The 16482-nt window shown below is 38.5% G+C and overlaps 1 protein-coding gene across 1 annotated transcript in view; it reads right to left on the reverse strand.

Moving 5' to 3' along the window:
- LOC149171334 (vesicle-fusing ATPase-like) overlaps positions 1 to 16482 on the reverse strand; it is a 165588-nt gene that overhangs the window by 75083 nt on the left and 74023 nt on the right. The window contains exon 8 of the mRNA XM_089425930.1: positions 206 to 305. Within this exon, the coding sequence (XP_089282056.1) occupies positions 206 to 305 (100 nt within the window). The remainder of the gene's footprint in view (positions 1 to 205; positions 306 to 16482) is intronic.

Genomic DNA, 16482 nt, shown 5'->3' on the forward strand with positions numbered 1-16482 from the left:
AACAGAAACCCAGTATCTCTGAAAATGAGAAACAAATAAATTATAACACATGAACACTAATAATAAGCATATGTCAAAGAAAAGCACTACAGTATACAAATGGAATGCAAGTCCTTAAAAATACGAAGAAAACATGACAGAGGAAAAGAAACCAAAAGGCTAATTTAAGAATCACAATTTTTTCATGCCTAATTTAACAACATACCATGAGTCCTTTGATCATTCTCCGCATCAGCAAAAAGATCCCGAACATTTTTTTCCGTTTCTCCCACATACTTGCTTAAGACTTCAGGTCCATTAACAATCTGGAAATATTTAAATAATACCAAACTAAGCCAAGTTCAGTTACTATAGTAGATGCAACACAGTGAATCCAGAAAACAACTTTAAGACAGAATTAAAAAATATAATATCTTGATAAGGAAGCACAAATTACACTGAAAAAGAAGCACACACTTATAAACTGTCAAAAATAACAATCACAACGTATACTTTGGAAGCTTGCCACTTATAAGCTTTGATCATGGGGGATAACTGTAGTAAATGCTTATATCAGACTGCATTAAATGCAATGTGGGAGCTACTCTCGTAGGCGAGCATGCAATAATGCTCACTAACACTATCATAAACATAGGCTGGCTGCCATGATTTGGGTGGTTGTACTACCAATCAACCATTTTATTTTCATTCTTTTCCTTGTGAAAATATTTATTCCCTTTTGTTTCTTGATGTTCTCCTCTAGAGCACTAAAGATGCATTTGACATTTCATACTCCAGAGTCCATATTAATTGTATCATGGAGGGCCGTAACATGTTTCAACCTTTGTAACGAACAAGGTTCGAATACTCAGAGGAATGCTCTGATACCAATGTAACGAACAAAGTTCGTATACGCAGCAATAATCTTCAGAATACTTCGAAGATAAAGACATCCATTGTAGGACAAGTAATTGTATATTGAATACTGTATAAAAGAATTGATGAGATGATGTGAATGTTACAAATGAGGCCTACTTATATACCTAAGCAGGTGTCGTTTCATGAATGATCATGTCTTTTCATTACTAATGACTATTTAGTTAACCTTATTATGTTTTCTATTGCTTATATTAATTTTATTAATTTTATATAAATTAAATTCATAGCATTGTGTTCTTCTTAAAAAAGCTTTGTCCTCAAAGCTTGCTGATGAAAAGGCTTGATCTCTTTTTCTATTTCGAATGTCTTATTGTCTCGGAACAGTCATCTTCATTGATACAAGACGATATGATCCTCTAAGTGATAAACAAAATTGTTGGATTGAGAATGGATCTGACCATCCTAGATTAATCTTTTGTAGAATCTTCTGATTACTAAAAACCTGCAATGAATTGTTTTCACAGGATTGGATGGTGCAAACTTTAGTATTCTTCGGAACATAAGTTTGTTGTTTATGTTCTAAGCGATATAGATTCGTAGATTGATTGATATGTTTATTCTTGTGATTTGGATGTAAATAAAGAGTTCTTCTTGTTTGACTTTCCTTTAACATGTGTGTGGTAATTTTCTAAATTACTTTAGGAATTGATGTAGTTATAGAATTTTCAATTGAAATCTTTGATGTTTGAATTGCAACTTCTGAGTACATCTTCACTTCAATTGGTTTATCCTCTTCTTGAGTTGTGATATTGACTAGATCGGTATTCGTTCCCTTATCTTCAACTTGGGTTGTTACGACTAGAGACTTCAATACTTCTTCTTTAGTAAGTTGGTCTAACATGTCTTTTAGCGACTTCTTGTCACTTCAAAGCTTCTTAATTTGTGTCAATAATTTTTCACTATGGTCTTTAAGTCAAGAAACTTCTTCATTTCTATCAATGGTGATTTTGTCAATTTCTCTTTGCAAATTTTGTAATACTTTTCTACCTTCTTCAAAAATTACTTTTGAAAAATCTTGTATGTCTTCTGGTGTTATTGAATTTGACTTCACTGTAACATCTTGTAACATTATTTTTTTCTTTTTGTAAGAAAATGTCAAAAGACTTCTTCTTCGTATTTAGGATAAAGGATCCTAGTGTTTCCATCCAAGGTGATCCCAAAATAATGTCACCTTGATCATTCCATAGGGATTGAACAAAGAATTGCGACATAAATGTATAATCCCCAATGTTTAACTGTAAATCAGTTATTTTGTATTGTTTTTTATCCAAAAAGTCTAATTTTTCGAGTATATTTGACTCAAGAATCACTAATTGATTTGCGACTTCAGGTTTTATATCATTTTTGTTTTCAGCGGGCGAGATAGATATCGTAACAACTTTCCTACAAGAGTCCCTTTTACTTTAAATATCACTGAAGCACAGTTATATGAAGTTTCTGGAAATCTTCCTTCCTTTATCTCTGAATTAGACTCCATTATTTTTCCACTGGCCACTTAACCGCTACAGAGAGCAAGTCAAATCCAGATTTTGGCCATCAACCCTTTGTCAACTTTGTTGTCGTCGTGATTCAAGTGTTTCACTACACAGTTTTGGAGATTCTCCATTTTGTCGTCACGCCTTTGGCCATAAAGAAAAAACAAAATATATATACATATATATATTAGAAAAGGACATTAAAAAAAAGAAGTTATATAAAAAATTAATAATAATAAAATTAATTACATATATATATATATATATATATATAATAAAAAAACAAAAAACAAAAAAAATTAAAAAGTACTTGTGTTGACAGTCGCAAGCTACAACCAAGGCACAAACCGCCCAATAGATTACCACGGTCACCTGACGCCGCCACCAAATTCTATCGTCGCCATGATACTTCGGTCGGAAGTTGTGCTGCACGTTTTGCCTTCTCTCTCAGTGCCTGGAAATGGCACATATATGCAGTCACCATCGCACACAATCTTTGTTTATCTGATGATCTGAAACAAAGTGGAGGTGGGGGAAGCATACTTGTGAGACCAAGAAAAGGATTCCACACCCACAGACTGACATCTTCATCCCAAAGATTGTCGTGTTTCCAGTATAACCCGCGAGATACAATTCGACCTATAGTTGTTGTCCGCAAGGTTCCTTGCAGTTTGAGGCTTCGATTACAACACAGGACTCAACTAGAAATTGCAGCTGCCACCATTTATCAATCCACCTTTGCCATTGAGAAAATTCATGTTGCAACAAAATTAAAGTTAAAAATAAAAATAAAAAAAATTGACCCATGCTACCATCCGCCACATTCAGCAGTCGCACACTAGCAACTTGTTCAATTAACAATTTATATATTCTTGTAATTCATAGATCATATAAAGTTCATAATGTTGGAAAATGTAACTAGTTTTGGTCTTCATAATCGTCAATGTACTCAAGTCAGTATGTATATCTTATGTTACAAGAAAACAAAGAAAGAACAATATTATTTTAAACATGGGTTTCATGCTCCATTTTGATGGTCTTCTAGGTAAAGCATGTTCTTCATGCTTCTAGGGTTTGTCATGGCAAAACAATATTTTGCTTGAGTCAAGAGAGTCATTATCATTTGTATAAGGCCCTATCGAGCAAGATGTAACATGTACAAGATATTGATTTTGAGTCTAGAAAGTCCTACAAAGATCCAAGCACAAGTCGGCCCAGGAAATGAGAAGCTATCCTAAAACAAGTAATTTGAACCCCACACGTGTATAAATAGAAGTAACATCGACCTCATTTGATCACCAATTCGATCTCTCTCAAGAAGAAGTTTGATCTATAGCTAGGAACAAGGAAGAAGCTAGAGCGAAGGCCAAGGAAGTAAGGAGAAGTCAAGAAGAAGAAAGAAAGTTTGTTTTTGGGCTTTTATCTATCACACGTGCGAAGTTTAGGGCTTTTGCAGCTTCAAGGAAGGTCGAAAATTGCAGGAATGAATTGCAGGAGTCTGAATTACAAATCCAAGTTTCAGGAGGGTTGAATTCTCTAGTTTGACCTTAGAGACCTTGGCTTGTTTGAAGGAAGACCTTGAGGAATTGACGCTTGCCAGAATTAGGGTTTCTACAGCTACTACAAGGTCGAATTTGCAAGTCGAAGCTCGGGGACAAAGTTGAAGCTGGAAGCTGGTTGAACCAAAATTAATCCTCGTTGATTTGGTTGATCTCTAACCTAATTGGAAGGGCTTCTTGGAGGGTTGACTTGTTGCTTGGAGGAGGACTTGGTCTAAGGTTTGTGTCTTGGTTTTCTCATTTGAAGCATATTCTATAAGAAGAGAAAAGATTATTTTCTGGTTTTCCACCTGGAGAGGTTTTTCAATAGCTAGGAACATATATCTTGTTGTTGGAGAATGCATTAGGGCAGCTATTAATTCAATTTCTCCTTAACCTTAATAATTGTTTGTGAACTTTATTTATCTTCTTGTGTTTCTTTATTAGATCTTCTTCATCAAACAATTATCAAAAACAAAACAATAAAGATAATGCACACGAAAATTAGGCACCAAGCCAGGGCAAAACCCCTCCAATGAGAAAACCCATAAAATCTCTTCTCTTCTTATAGAATCTGCTTCAAATGAAAAAACCAAGACTCAAACCTCAAGACTAAAAACCTCCTCCTAGCACCAAGTCAACCCTCCAAGAAGCCCTTCCAATTAGGTCAAATTCAATCTGTTAGGTCCCTATACTACTAGTGTAGCCCCTTATTGTTATTAGTGCAACCCCCTTATTGTATTGTTGTGCCCATGTAGTCCTCATATTGTTATTATTGTGCCCCATAGAAGCCCACTATTGTTATTGTTGTGCCCTTACATTATTATTGTTATGTCGGCTTTGATTATATTGTGATCCCTTACACTCCTATATATAGAAAGGCGGTCTTGCCATTTGTATCATCCAAGAATTGTTCATTTATGTAATCTAAAGGAGATTTCCCCCTCGAAGAGGCTAATTTTTAAGTCATTGATTTATCTTTTCTTCTATTGGGTGAGCTTGTTGCATAACATTTGGTATCAGAGCTTTGGATTATAGGGTTTCGCTGCTTCAAATAGGTCATCGTGGCATTTTCGTTATAACTTGTTTTCAACGAAGATTCAGAAGCTGCAATTAAAACCCATTTGAGCCGAAATATTGATGAACCTCGTGTACAAATTTCAGATCTTGGTTCACTATATTTTCGGAGATATGATCAAAGTTAGGGTTTTTGCAGGCTCCCAAATTCCATCTCAAACAGCTGACCTAGGGAAAATCGTCATAACTTTCTCTATGAGCATCGGATTCAAATTTCGTAAAAAGTGACAGAAAGAGCACGAACTGTAGTTTGATGGATATCGTTTTCAGGGCCAAAGGTCGAAACAGTGACATGTGGCACGTCATACAAGTTCGCTCTACAGAACTAGTCTATAATCAGGTCATCGCAAGAGATTGGGCATAACTATTTCTTGGAGAATCCAATCTCGATCAGACTTGTGGGGTTGGAAGGAGGGCTCAGAGGGCTACCACAGGATGAAATTTCAGAACTTGGAGATCCTAAATTACAGAGTTACAATCGTTTCACAATCGAGCTCCTAAAAGCAAGAAAAAGAGATATGAGGAATTTTGATGGCGAGGATCCGGTAACTTCTGTGAAAATTCTATCACTGCAACATCTAATTTACTTTTCCTACTTATTCTTCAACAAGTTATTTATGAAATTCCTTCAATAAACATTAAAATAAATTCTGCTACAGATATCACACCGTAATACAGAAACAAACACATCAACACATTGACACAGATATTTTGGACAATAGTCCCCAGAAAAACCCAATGTGGGAATACTGGTGCAGCAAGGGAGAATTTTATTATTCAGCAATTCTTCAGTACAACAGGGTGCCAAACTAGCTTACCCACAGAGAGAAAAATTCTCCAGCACTTCTCCTAGTACCAGCGTTAGCCTGGCTAACCTCTGCGTGGCTCCCAGACACTCTGCGTTAGCCCTGGACCTCTCTACGTCACCCACGCAGGCCCTCTAGTGACTGCGCAGTCTCCTGCTACCTTTGCGTCTGCCTCAGCGCCGATCTTCAGTGGCTGATCCCTTCTCTCTGTTCCATACTTGCAGCCTCCTGACTGCTCACCAGACCACTAGTTTGAATTTCTCAGCTAACCCCGCTCCAGAAATTGAACTGACTGGTCTCCCTCAGTGTATCTTCCAAGTGACCCTCAAGCCTCCTCTTATACTTTTCTCGTTGACAAATCAACGACCAAGATTAAGTCCCTAATCAATGGCTAAGATTAACTTTGGCTTGATCCGTGACTTTTGGACTCTTCTAACACAGTTTTATAGTAATTCACATTAATATTTTATTTTCCCTAAGTTTAGACTTAGGAACTTCATTAAAAATATTAATTATTTTAATATCTCCCAAACTGTTTAGAATCTGCCCAAACCATTTCTAGGTAATCTCATGTGCTTTAGCCTCTCCACCAATTTTCGTGGCTAGAGCACATCTGATGCTACCCCAAATCAACACTCCCTCTTAGCGACGACTGTGCTCTAGTAATACTCCTCACTGAGTATCACCCTGATCATCCAGCATCGGTCCCTGTGCTGATGTTAAGCCTCCCTGCCCAACATCCTCTACATTGTTGCATCCTGTACTGCTGCCCATGGCTCTGCTATTGCCACTGTTGCATCTGTGCGATAACTCCTCCTGCATCCGTGTTGTTGCTGGTCCTTTCTCCCAACACTGCAACTCCCTCTGCATTCATGCTGTTATCACTCCCATTTCTGCTACTGAAACAAGTTCTTTACCATCCCCATCTTTTCCTTGAAGTAGTCAAACTTTGTCCTTCCAAGGGCCTTGGTGAGGATGTCTGCCACCTATTCTCCTCTAGGAGTGTAGCTCAACTGTACAGCTCCTCGTTGGACACACTAACACAGTCCCTGACAAAGTGACACCGGATATCAATATGCTTCGACCTATCATGAAACACTGGGTTCTCAAAGAGCTTGATGCAACTCTAATTATTGCACATGATCCTAGTCGCCTCCATATTCCTTTTGAATAGGTTCACAAGCAGTTTTTTAAGCCATATGGCCTCACACGAAGCTGTGCTTGCCGCCATATATTCTGCCTCAGATGAGCTCAGAGCCATGAACTTCTATTTCCTACTGCACCAGGAGGTCATTTCTGATCCAATGTTGAAATAGTACCCAGAGATACTTTTCCGATCCATTGAACTTCCTGCCCAATCTGCATCAGTAAATCCACTCAATCTGATATCCTTACTCCTCGTGTACAAGAGTCCATAATTGACTGTTCCCTATAAATACCTAAGAACATGTTTGGTTGTTGCCCAGTGCGCCCTCTTCGGTTCCACCATGAACTGACTGAGGGTGTTGACAGCGTAGCAAATGTCTGGCCTAGTATTGACCAGATACATCAGGGACCCTATGAGTTGCCTATATAAGGTGGGATCAACATCCTTGTCTTCTGATGCATCAATCTTCTTCCAGTTGGTGATCATTGGAGTAGCCATGGGTCTACAGTCCTCCATCCTGAATCTCTTCAGGATTTCTATAGCATATCTCCCTTGCCCAAGGAAGATCTCTCCCTTTTGCTGCCAAACTTCCAACCCTAGGAAATAATGCATTTGTCCCAAATCCTTCATATCGAATTCTATGGCTAGATTAGCAGCTCATTCTCTACAACCAGATAGTACAAATTTGGATCTGCGTCACTCTTGACAAATCCCATCTTCTGCAAGTAGCCATCGATTCTACCATACCATGCTCTAGGTGCCTGTTTCAGCCCATACAAGGCTTTCTTCAACCTGCATACATGAGACTTCTTCTCATGTGTCTCAAAGCCCTCTGGTTGTTCAATGTATACCTCTTCTTCTATTACCTCGTTCAAAAAAGCCATTTTGACATCCATCTGATGAATCTCCCATCCCATCTGAGCTGTAAGAGATATCATGGTCCTAATAGACGTATACCTAGCTACCGGGGCGAAGGTTTCCTCGTAGTCAATTCCTTCCCTTTGAGCATACCCCTTAGCCACAAACCTGGCCTTGTATTTCTCAACATTATCGTCTGCAACGTATTTGATCTTGTAGATCCATCTCGAACCTACCACTGATCTATCTTGAGGCCTTGGCACTACCTCCCAGACATCGTTCACCATTATGGAGTTGTACTCCTCTACCATTGCGTCTAGCCAAACCTGATGTTGAGATGCCTCCTTGAAACTGGCAGGCTCCCCATCCTGAGCTACTAATGCCCGATATCTATCTCGCTATTTTCGCTCCCTCTTATTATTTCTTGGTGCACCGATGAAGTCCTCTGCATCTCGCGGAATCTGACAAAGTTCCCTGCTAGTTCTTCCTCTGCCAGCAGGTGCTTCTGTTAGCTCCTCCTCCTCATCCTAAGAATCTTCCTGACCTGAGGAAGAATTTTTTACTTTCGTTGGTTGAAGAGGCTTAACCAGCGGCTCCTCTTTTGACTGCTCCTCGGAAGGCATCTCACGAGATTTTCTGAAAGCCCTATCCTCCATGAACTTTACATCTCGTCGAACTACTACCTTCCTACTCCCTGGAAGGTAGATTTTGTATGCCTTAGCGTTCTCGCCATATCCCACTAGATATCCCTTTTCCACAGTTTGATCCAACTTCTTCCTCTTTTCCTCTGGTATGCAGCAATATGCCAAACTCCCAAATATCCTGAAATGATTGACTTCAGGTGTCTTCAGGTGTCTTCCCTGTGAAAACTTTCTCTGGAGTAATCTTGCCCAACGCCCAATGAGGAGTCCTGTTCTGAACATAGACTATTGTGTTGCATGCTTCCGCCCACAAGAATTTCGGCATATCCTGATCATACATCATGGCCCTAACTTCTTCTACAATAGTCCTGTTCTTTCTTTCTGCTACCCGATTCTGCTCCGGATTGTAGGGAGTTGTCCACTCCCTTCTGATGCCCTCCTTAGCACAAAAATCAGTGAAGTTCTTATTGACATACTCTCCACCATTATCTGAGGGCAAAAATTTTATTTTCTTCCCAGTCAGATTCTCCACCAGAGCCTTGAACTCTTTGAATCAACAGAAAACTTCGTCTTTGGTTTTCAGAAAATAAATCCAAGTTTTCCTTGAGTAGTCATCAATGAAGGTAAGGAAATACTCGGCACCACTAAGAGCTTTGACGGACATAGATTCGCAGATATCTGAGTGTATCAATCCTAGTACACTCTTGGCCCTGTGTTTGCTCCTAGGAAATGTTGCCTTGGCATACTTTCCTAGAGCGCATCCTCTGCATACATCATCTCGTTCCGTACTCAGATCCGAAACTCCTGTTACAGTGCTCCTGAGAATTCTCAAAGCTCCATGGTGCAAATGACCCATTCTTCTGTGCCATAGTTCATTCAAGTCCTTGTCTCCATGACTGCCTATTAGTGCCATTGGTGATTCTAGTTGTAATCTATACAACCTATTACTTTTGATCCCGATCTGCACTTTCTTTTTCCAGCTCGGGTGTTTGACATATACCTTCTCCTTGATGAAGTAGACGTCATAGCCCTTGCCTTGAAGTTGCGACACAGAAAGTAAGTTCATCCCCAATCCTAGTACATGCAGCACATTTGTAGCACGGAACCATTCTCCTGATTCTGTTTGAAAAACTATGGTACCCTTCCCTACTGGAGTACACTTTGCCTTGTTCCCCATGGTGATCTGAAAGTTCATCTTCTCTTCTCGATATTCTGAGAAACATTCCCTGATTCCCATCATATGCCACGAGGCTCCACTGTCTATATACCACACTTCTGATGATGCAGAACTAGTCATACAAGCCACTTCTTCTTCCAGCCTAGAAGCCAACATAGAGAAATCGAAGTCTCTTTCTCTTGTGCAATCTTCTGAAAATCTGTGTGAGTCCCCTGACGTGGATGCCTCTGCATCATGGTCTTGACCCATAATTGATTTTCCCTTCCTATCTCTGATTACTCCCTCTGATACCATGTGAAAATTCAATCACTGCAACATCCGATTTACTTTTCCTACTTATTCTTCAATAAGTTATTTATGAAATTCCTTCAATAAACATCAAAATAAATTCTGCTGCAGATATCACACCGTAATACAGAAACAAACACATCAACACATTGGCACAGATATTTTGGACAATAGTCCCCGGAAAAACCCAATGTGGGAAAACCGGTGCAGCAAGGGAGAATTTTATTATTCAGCAATTCTTCAATACAACAGGGTGCCAAACTGGCTTACCCACAAAGAGAAAAAATCTCTAGCACTTCTCTTAGTCCCAGCATCAGCCTGGCTGACCTATGTGTGGCTCCCAGACACTCTGCGTCAGCCCTAGGCCTCTCTGTGTCACCCACGCAGGCCCTCTAGTGACTGCACAGTCTCCTGTTGCGTCTGTGTTTGCCTAAAATGCCCTGCGTCTACCTCTCCTGACCCAACGCTGATCTCCAGTGGCTGATCCCTTCTCTTTGTTCCGTACTTGCGGCCTCCTAACTGCTCACCAGAGCACTAGTTCGAATTTCTCAGCAAACCCCGCTCCAGAAATTGAACTGACTGGTCTCCCTCAGTGTATCTTCCAAGTGACCCTCAAGCCTCCTCTTATACTTTTCTCGTTGACAAATCAATGGCCGAGATTAAGTCCCTAATCAACGGCTAAGATTAACTCTGGATTGATCCATGACTTTTGGACTTTTCTAACACAGTTTTATATTAATTCACATTAATATTTTATTTTCCCTAAGTTTAGACTTAGGGACTTCATTAAAAATATTAATTATTTTAATATCTCCCAAACTATTTAGAATCTGCCCAAACCATTTCTGGGAATTGGAGATTTCATGTGCTTTAGCCTCTCCACCAATTTTCATGGCTAGAGCACATCCGATGCTACCCCAAATCAACAACTTGGATACTACAGATGGAGCAATATTTTGATCTACATGATGTGTAACTATTACAAAAGGTATGTATTGCATCTTTATATTTAGAACCGAATTAGTTTGTATGGTATAGAGGGCTTTGTTCTCGTAAACCACTTATCACCTGGTCAACTTTCACAAAGAAAATGATAACACATTATGAGGATACAAAGAGCAATACCTTCTTTAGCCAATTGATAAATCTCAAACAAAATGGTTCAATGGCAGAGCACATTGACGACTTTCACAAATTGAATATAAGGGTAAATGATATTCGAGAGAAGTAGAGGATTGATGTCTTCATAGGGACTTTAAAGGATAGCATTCAACATGAGGTTCGTCTTTGGGAACCTGATTCATTGGAGAAGGCATTCAGGTTGGCAAGAAAAATTGAAAGCAAAATTATGGCAACAAGGAATCCTACCACTCACAACTATAAATATGGAAGTGTTGTTGCTCCTAGCCTTCCACAACATACAAGGTTGACACCACAACAATTGGAAGAAAAAAGAGAAAAATGCCTTTGTTACAGTTGTGATAGAAAATACACTAAAGGTCATAAGTGTGCTGAGAAGAAATTATTTTACATAGATTGTGAAGAGGAGGAAGAAAAGGATCAAGAAACGTCAAAAGAAGAGGATATACACCAGGAACCAACCCCAGAGAAAGAAGAAATGAATCCGACCATATCTTGTAGTGCATTGGCAGGAATTACCACTCCTCAAACTCTCAAGATAGATGGACAAACGGAGATAGTGAACAAATGTTTGGAAGGATATCTTCGTTGCTTTGTATCTGATAAACAAACACAATGGGTCAAGTGGTTACCTCTGGTTGAATGGTGGTATAACGCTTCAGCAAAAATGACCCCATTTATGGCACTTTATGGATATCATACACCATCCATCACATCATCTTTAAGAGAAAATTCTAAGGTTCAAGCAATGGAAGATCACATCAAGCATCAACAACAAGTTCTCCAACTCTTAAAGGATAACCTCACTTTGGCGCAAAATCAAATGAAACAACAGGCAGATCAACATCGCAACAAAAGAAATTTTGATGTAGGCAACTATGTATTTTTACGGCTACAACCATACAAACAAATGTCCCTCAAGCAAGATAAGAAGGATAATAAAATATCACCAAAGTACTATGGTCCTTACAAGGTGTTGCAAAAGATTGGTACTATGGCATACAAATTGTAGCTTCTTGCATCTTCCCGAGTGCACCCAGTTTTCCATGTTTCATGCTTAAAGAAGGTTATAGGTGACAAGCTCCCAATTCAAACAATATTACCGGAACTTGACGAAGAAGGAAAAATCATATTGGAACCTGAAGCAGTCATGGAAATAAGAACCCGACAGCTACGAAATCGATCAATTTCAAAGTATCTCATCAAGTGGAAGAACTTAACCGTTGAAGATTTTGCATGGGAGGATGAGAATTTTATACAAAAGCATCCAAAACTACTCAAGCGTTGAGGACAACACTTTTTGAAGGAGAGGGGCATGTTAGGTCCCTATACTACTAGTGTAGCCCCTTATTGTTATTAGTGCAACCCCCTTATTGTATTGTTGTACCCATGTAGTCCCCATATTGTTATTATTGAGCCCCATAGAAGCTCACTATTGTTAATGTTGTGCCCTTATATTATTATTGTTATGTCGGCTCTGATTATATTGTGATCCCTTAGACTCCTATATATAGAAAGGAGGCCTTGTCATTTGTATCATCCAAGAATTGTTCATTTATGTAATGTAAAGGAGGTTGCCCCCTTGAAGAGGCTAATTTTTAAGTCATTGATTTATCTTTTCTTCTATTGGGTGAGTTGGTTGCATAACATAAGTCAACAAGAGTCAAACCCTTCCAAAACTGCACCAAACTCGAAATTTTGGCGCCCCACTTCAATATTTCGGACCTGCAGTAGGTCGACAACTTCGGCCCCTAGAGGAGCTCAATATCTTCGCACGAGTGAGAGACATTAGGGCAAAACCTTGACAAAAAACTCGATTTTTCTTCCTTCTTGTTCCAACTTCTTTTCTGCTTGCCTTTCTTGACTTCCTTCTTGAATTTCGCACCTCAGATCGAACTTCTTGATTGCAGATCGAATTGGTTGCCAAATGAGGTCGAAGAACTTCTATTTATACTCATCTGTGTAGATCAAATAGTACTCTCTGGGCCGACTTGTGCTAAGAGGCTTATTTTGACTATCTTGACTCAAAATGGATTCTTTTACATGATGCATCTTGTTTAGATGGGTCTTATATACATGACATTGATCCCCTTGACTCATGACAATAAATCTTATGATATGACAAACCCTAGAAGCATGAAGAACATGCTTTACCTAGAAGACCAATCAAAATAAGCATGAAACCCATGCTTTAAAATAAAATAAAAGTTCTTTCTTCTTTTGCTTATTACATAAGATACACATATTGACATGAGTACAATGACAATTATGAAGTCTGAAACTAGTTATGTTTTCCAACACTCACTCTTAACTCGGGAGGTATTCATAATTGTACAACTACAACCTGGTACACCTTTATTCTCAAACTGAAGAGTTATCATAAGAAGAGTCGGATTGGTAATCCATCTTTAAACATCAACATCACGACCAACATTGCCAACATAGTAAAGCCTTAACTCGACAAGCTCTTTCTTATACAAGAGCATAATGTTGGGAGGTTTTACGTGAGATACCACACTACCTCTACAACGTACATACCCCATCCGAATGTTCACTAGGCATGTCCTTTTGAGACTATTCTTATCTTGGATACCTATCCAATCCTCAAAGAGTGTTGGTCCATTTCCTATCTTGGATTTTTTTATCCTCAAGGAAATCATAGATGCTTATCCAATCCTCCATTCTCCATTCCCCCTCCATGTCCTTCACTTAGACTTATGGTTGTTATTCCTGGTCAAGTGCATGACACATGAAGAAGAGAATACAAATGTGATGTTCATCATCACTCCCTCTCAACTAGAGAGTAGATCCCTAATACCTCTTTATTAGGGAATAGATCCTTGCTCCTATTTAAGGAGACTCCTTTACTCCTTCTCAAATATAGAGGAGATCCCTGACTTTCTTTCAATTGGAAAGTCATAGCCACAAGCTCTCTAGCTTGTCATATTAGTGTATCAGCTACCAATTCTTTATGGAGATAACTGCAAGGCTCCCTCTTTCCTATTTGTATCTCATCATATTAAGCTTCTTCCTTCCTAGATATTATGGATCCATCTTCTTTGATGGGGTTCAAACCATCAACTTTGCACATCACTTTCGTCCAATTATCATCAATGAAGTCATTATATTGAGCGTTCTCGAACTTCAAACTAGTCATAGATTCCTCTAAACATGAAAGTGATCTTTGTTGATGAACATTAGGTTATATTTTTACATTGTTGCCTTTCAATCTCAAGGTGATGATGTGAACACCTTGACTACATAATTTCCAAAACCATATACTCAATCCATATGTTCTTTGAATTGAGTTCAACATCCATAGTTGAACTTGCCTCAACTTTCATCATGCATTCCAGCAATATCCTTCCAAGTAGCAAAGCAATATGTTAATCAAATAACCAATATCGAAATATTAATATGAGACTTACCTTATCATGATGGCCCTCTCATCAAACCATCATCTTACTTGAGTTCTTTGAGATCAACATCCTTCCACATGATCCATCTCCATATGAATCTTTGAAGCAACGAAATTTGTAGCTTGTTGTATTTTAAAATGTAAAATACACAAATGTATTGTAAATAATATATTTTTATTAATAAGATGAATAGTACAAGGATTCTTGATGTTACAATGACAGCCCGCTTATATACCTAGGTAGGTGTCCCTTCATAAATGGTCATGTCCTTAGAGACATGCCTCTTCATTAACTAATCATTAATTAACTATAATTATGATTACTATTTATTCATTTATATTTATTTTATTTTATATAAATTATATTCATAACATTGCCCTGCTCTTCAAAAAGCTTTGTCCTCAAAGCTTAATCGCTAACAATTTCTTCCTTGCCCACGTCATTTCGGCATGTGTAAGTCATCGGTGGTACTGTCTTGGAATTAGATTTTATCCATTTCACCTTGGATATATATATATATATATTATTTTTTAATTTTATTTATTATATATAAATAAATTAACTTTATAAAATTATTATAAAGTAACTTTATAAAATTATTATAAAGTAACTTTATAAGTTTATAAAGTAACTTTAATAACTTTTATATAGCAACTTTATTATTTAAAATTCTTCCTTTTATTTATTTTTATGATTAATAGTCACCATAAAGATTTATATGGTTGTGTCCCTCGTGAAAGATGTGTTTCACATATGATATGGTCGTGACAAATGTGTTCATCGTGGTTAGACTCTTCAATATGGAATAATCTTGAGGGTACGGTATGGTCATGATAAATGTGTTCAACATGGTTCGTCTGCTCCATATGGAATATTTTTGAGGTTGGACAAGATTCAGAAGAGGGATTTTTCCCAGTGTCGTGGCCAGTCCAGTGATCAAATCCAACGCCCTTAGTTTGTGCACCTCTTTTCAATAGGCCATCCCTATTTCTTTTGGAGGGATCTTTCAATTCCTCTGTATCTTCATCACATTCTGGAACAGAGACCCAATCTGTCGTGCCAGTTTCATATCGACTTTTCCTGCCAAATTTCAGAAGCCTCTTCAACCCTTTTGGAGCATCCTTTTGGGTTGAGAAACCAAAATAGGCTTCTATGCCAGGCCCCATTTTTTGTGGCTTTCATCTGCATCAGTGTCAGATGCCATCATCTGAGAAAGAGACTGCTTTGTATGTGACTTTGATGATGTTTGGTTCCCAAGTTCATAGTTTAGGCCCATGGCCCATATGGGCTAAAATGGGCAGAAGTGGTATCCACCAAAGTGGGTCGCTCAAACAACAATGCATCTGCCACAGATGGTTCAACATGCTCCTCCTTGGTGATAATCTCAGCACTGGAATCTATTTTTCCACTTTGACCTTCATTTCTAGCACAGGGAGATGATGCCCTTATGGTTGGAGAGACGTTACCATTGTTTACTTCTGAAACAATTTGATTGTTTTTATCAACATCAGAGACACAATTACTAGAAAGACAATCTTCTAATGAATCTATTACTTCATTCGGAGTCGGTATGGTTTGCATGTTGTTCTGAGATGTATCTAAATCACCACAAGCATCCAAAGTTCTTATCATGCCACTAACAGGTTGTTGAAGTTCATTTTCTTCTGCAACTCGTTCAAAGACATTTGATGGTTCTAAGCCTCTCAATTCTTCCACTATTTCATCCCTTTTTAGTTCACTAGCTTGAACTTCATCCTCAACAGTCTTTGAAGTATCATCAAGTGGGGATACTTTCATCTTGGAAACTCTAGGACCAACTCCAGGGCCTAGTCCACTGCCTTTGCGAAGGAAGGGTTTAGACTCAAGTAGGACAACACTGCTCTTTTTGGTAACTTTACTGTAGAAGCTTGGTTTTGATGTCAATACATTTTCCTCAAAGCTAACAGTGGCTGGCAAAGATTTGATCTCACTTAGACCAGACATGATTTTCTTCGATGC

The sequence above is a fragment of the Pinus tabuliformis genome, chromosome 4_2, assembly GCF_031772625.1.
Source record: "Pinus tabuliformis cultivar Carrire ecotype Pingquan chromosome 4_2, CPIR1, whole genome shotgun sequence".
In the NCBI taxonomy this organism is placed as follows: Eukaryota; Viridiplantae; Streptophyta; class Pinopsida; order Pinales; family Pinaceae; genus Pinus; species Pinus tabuliformis.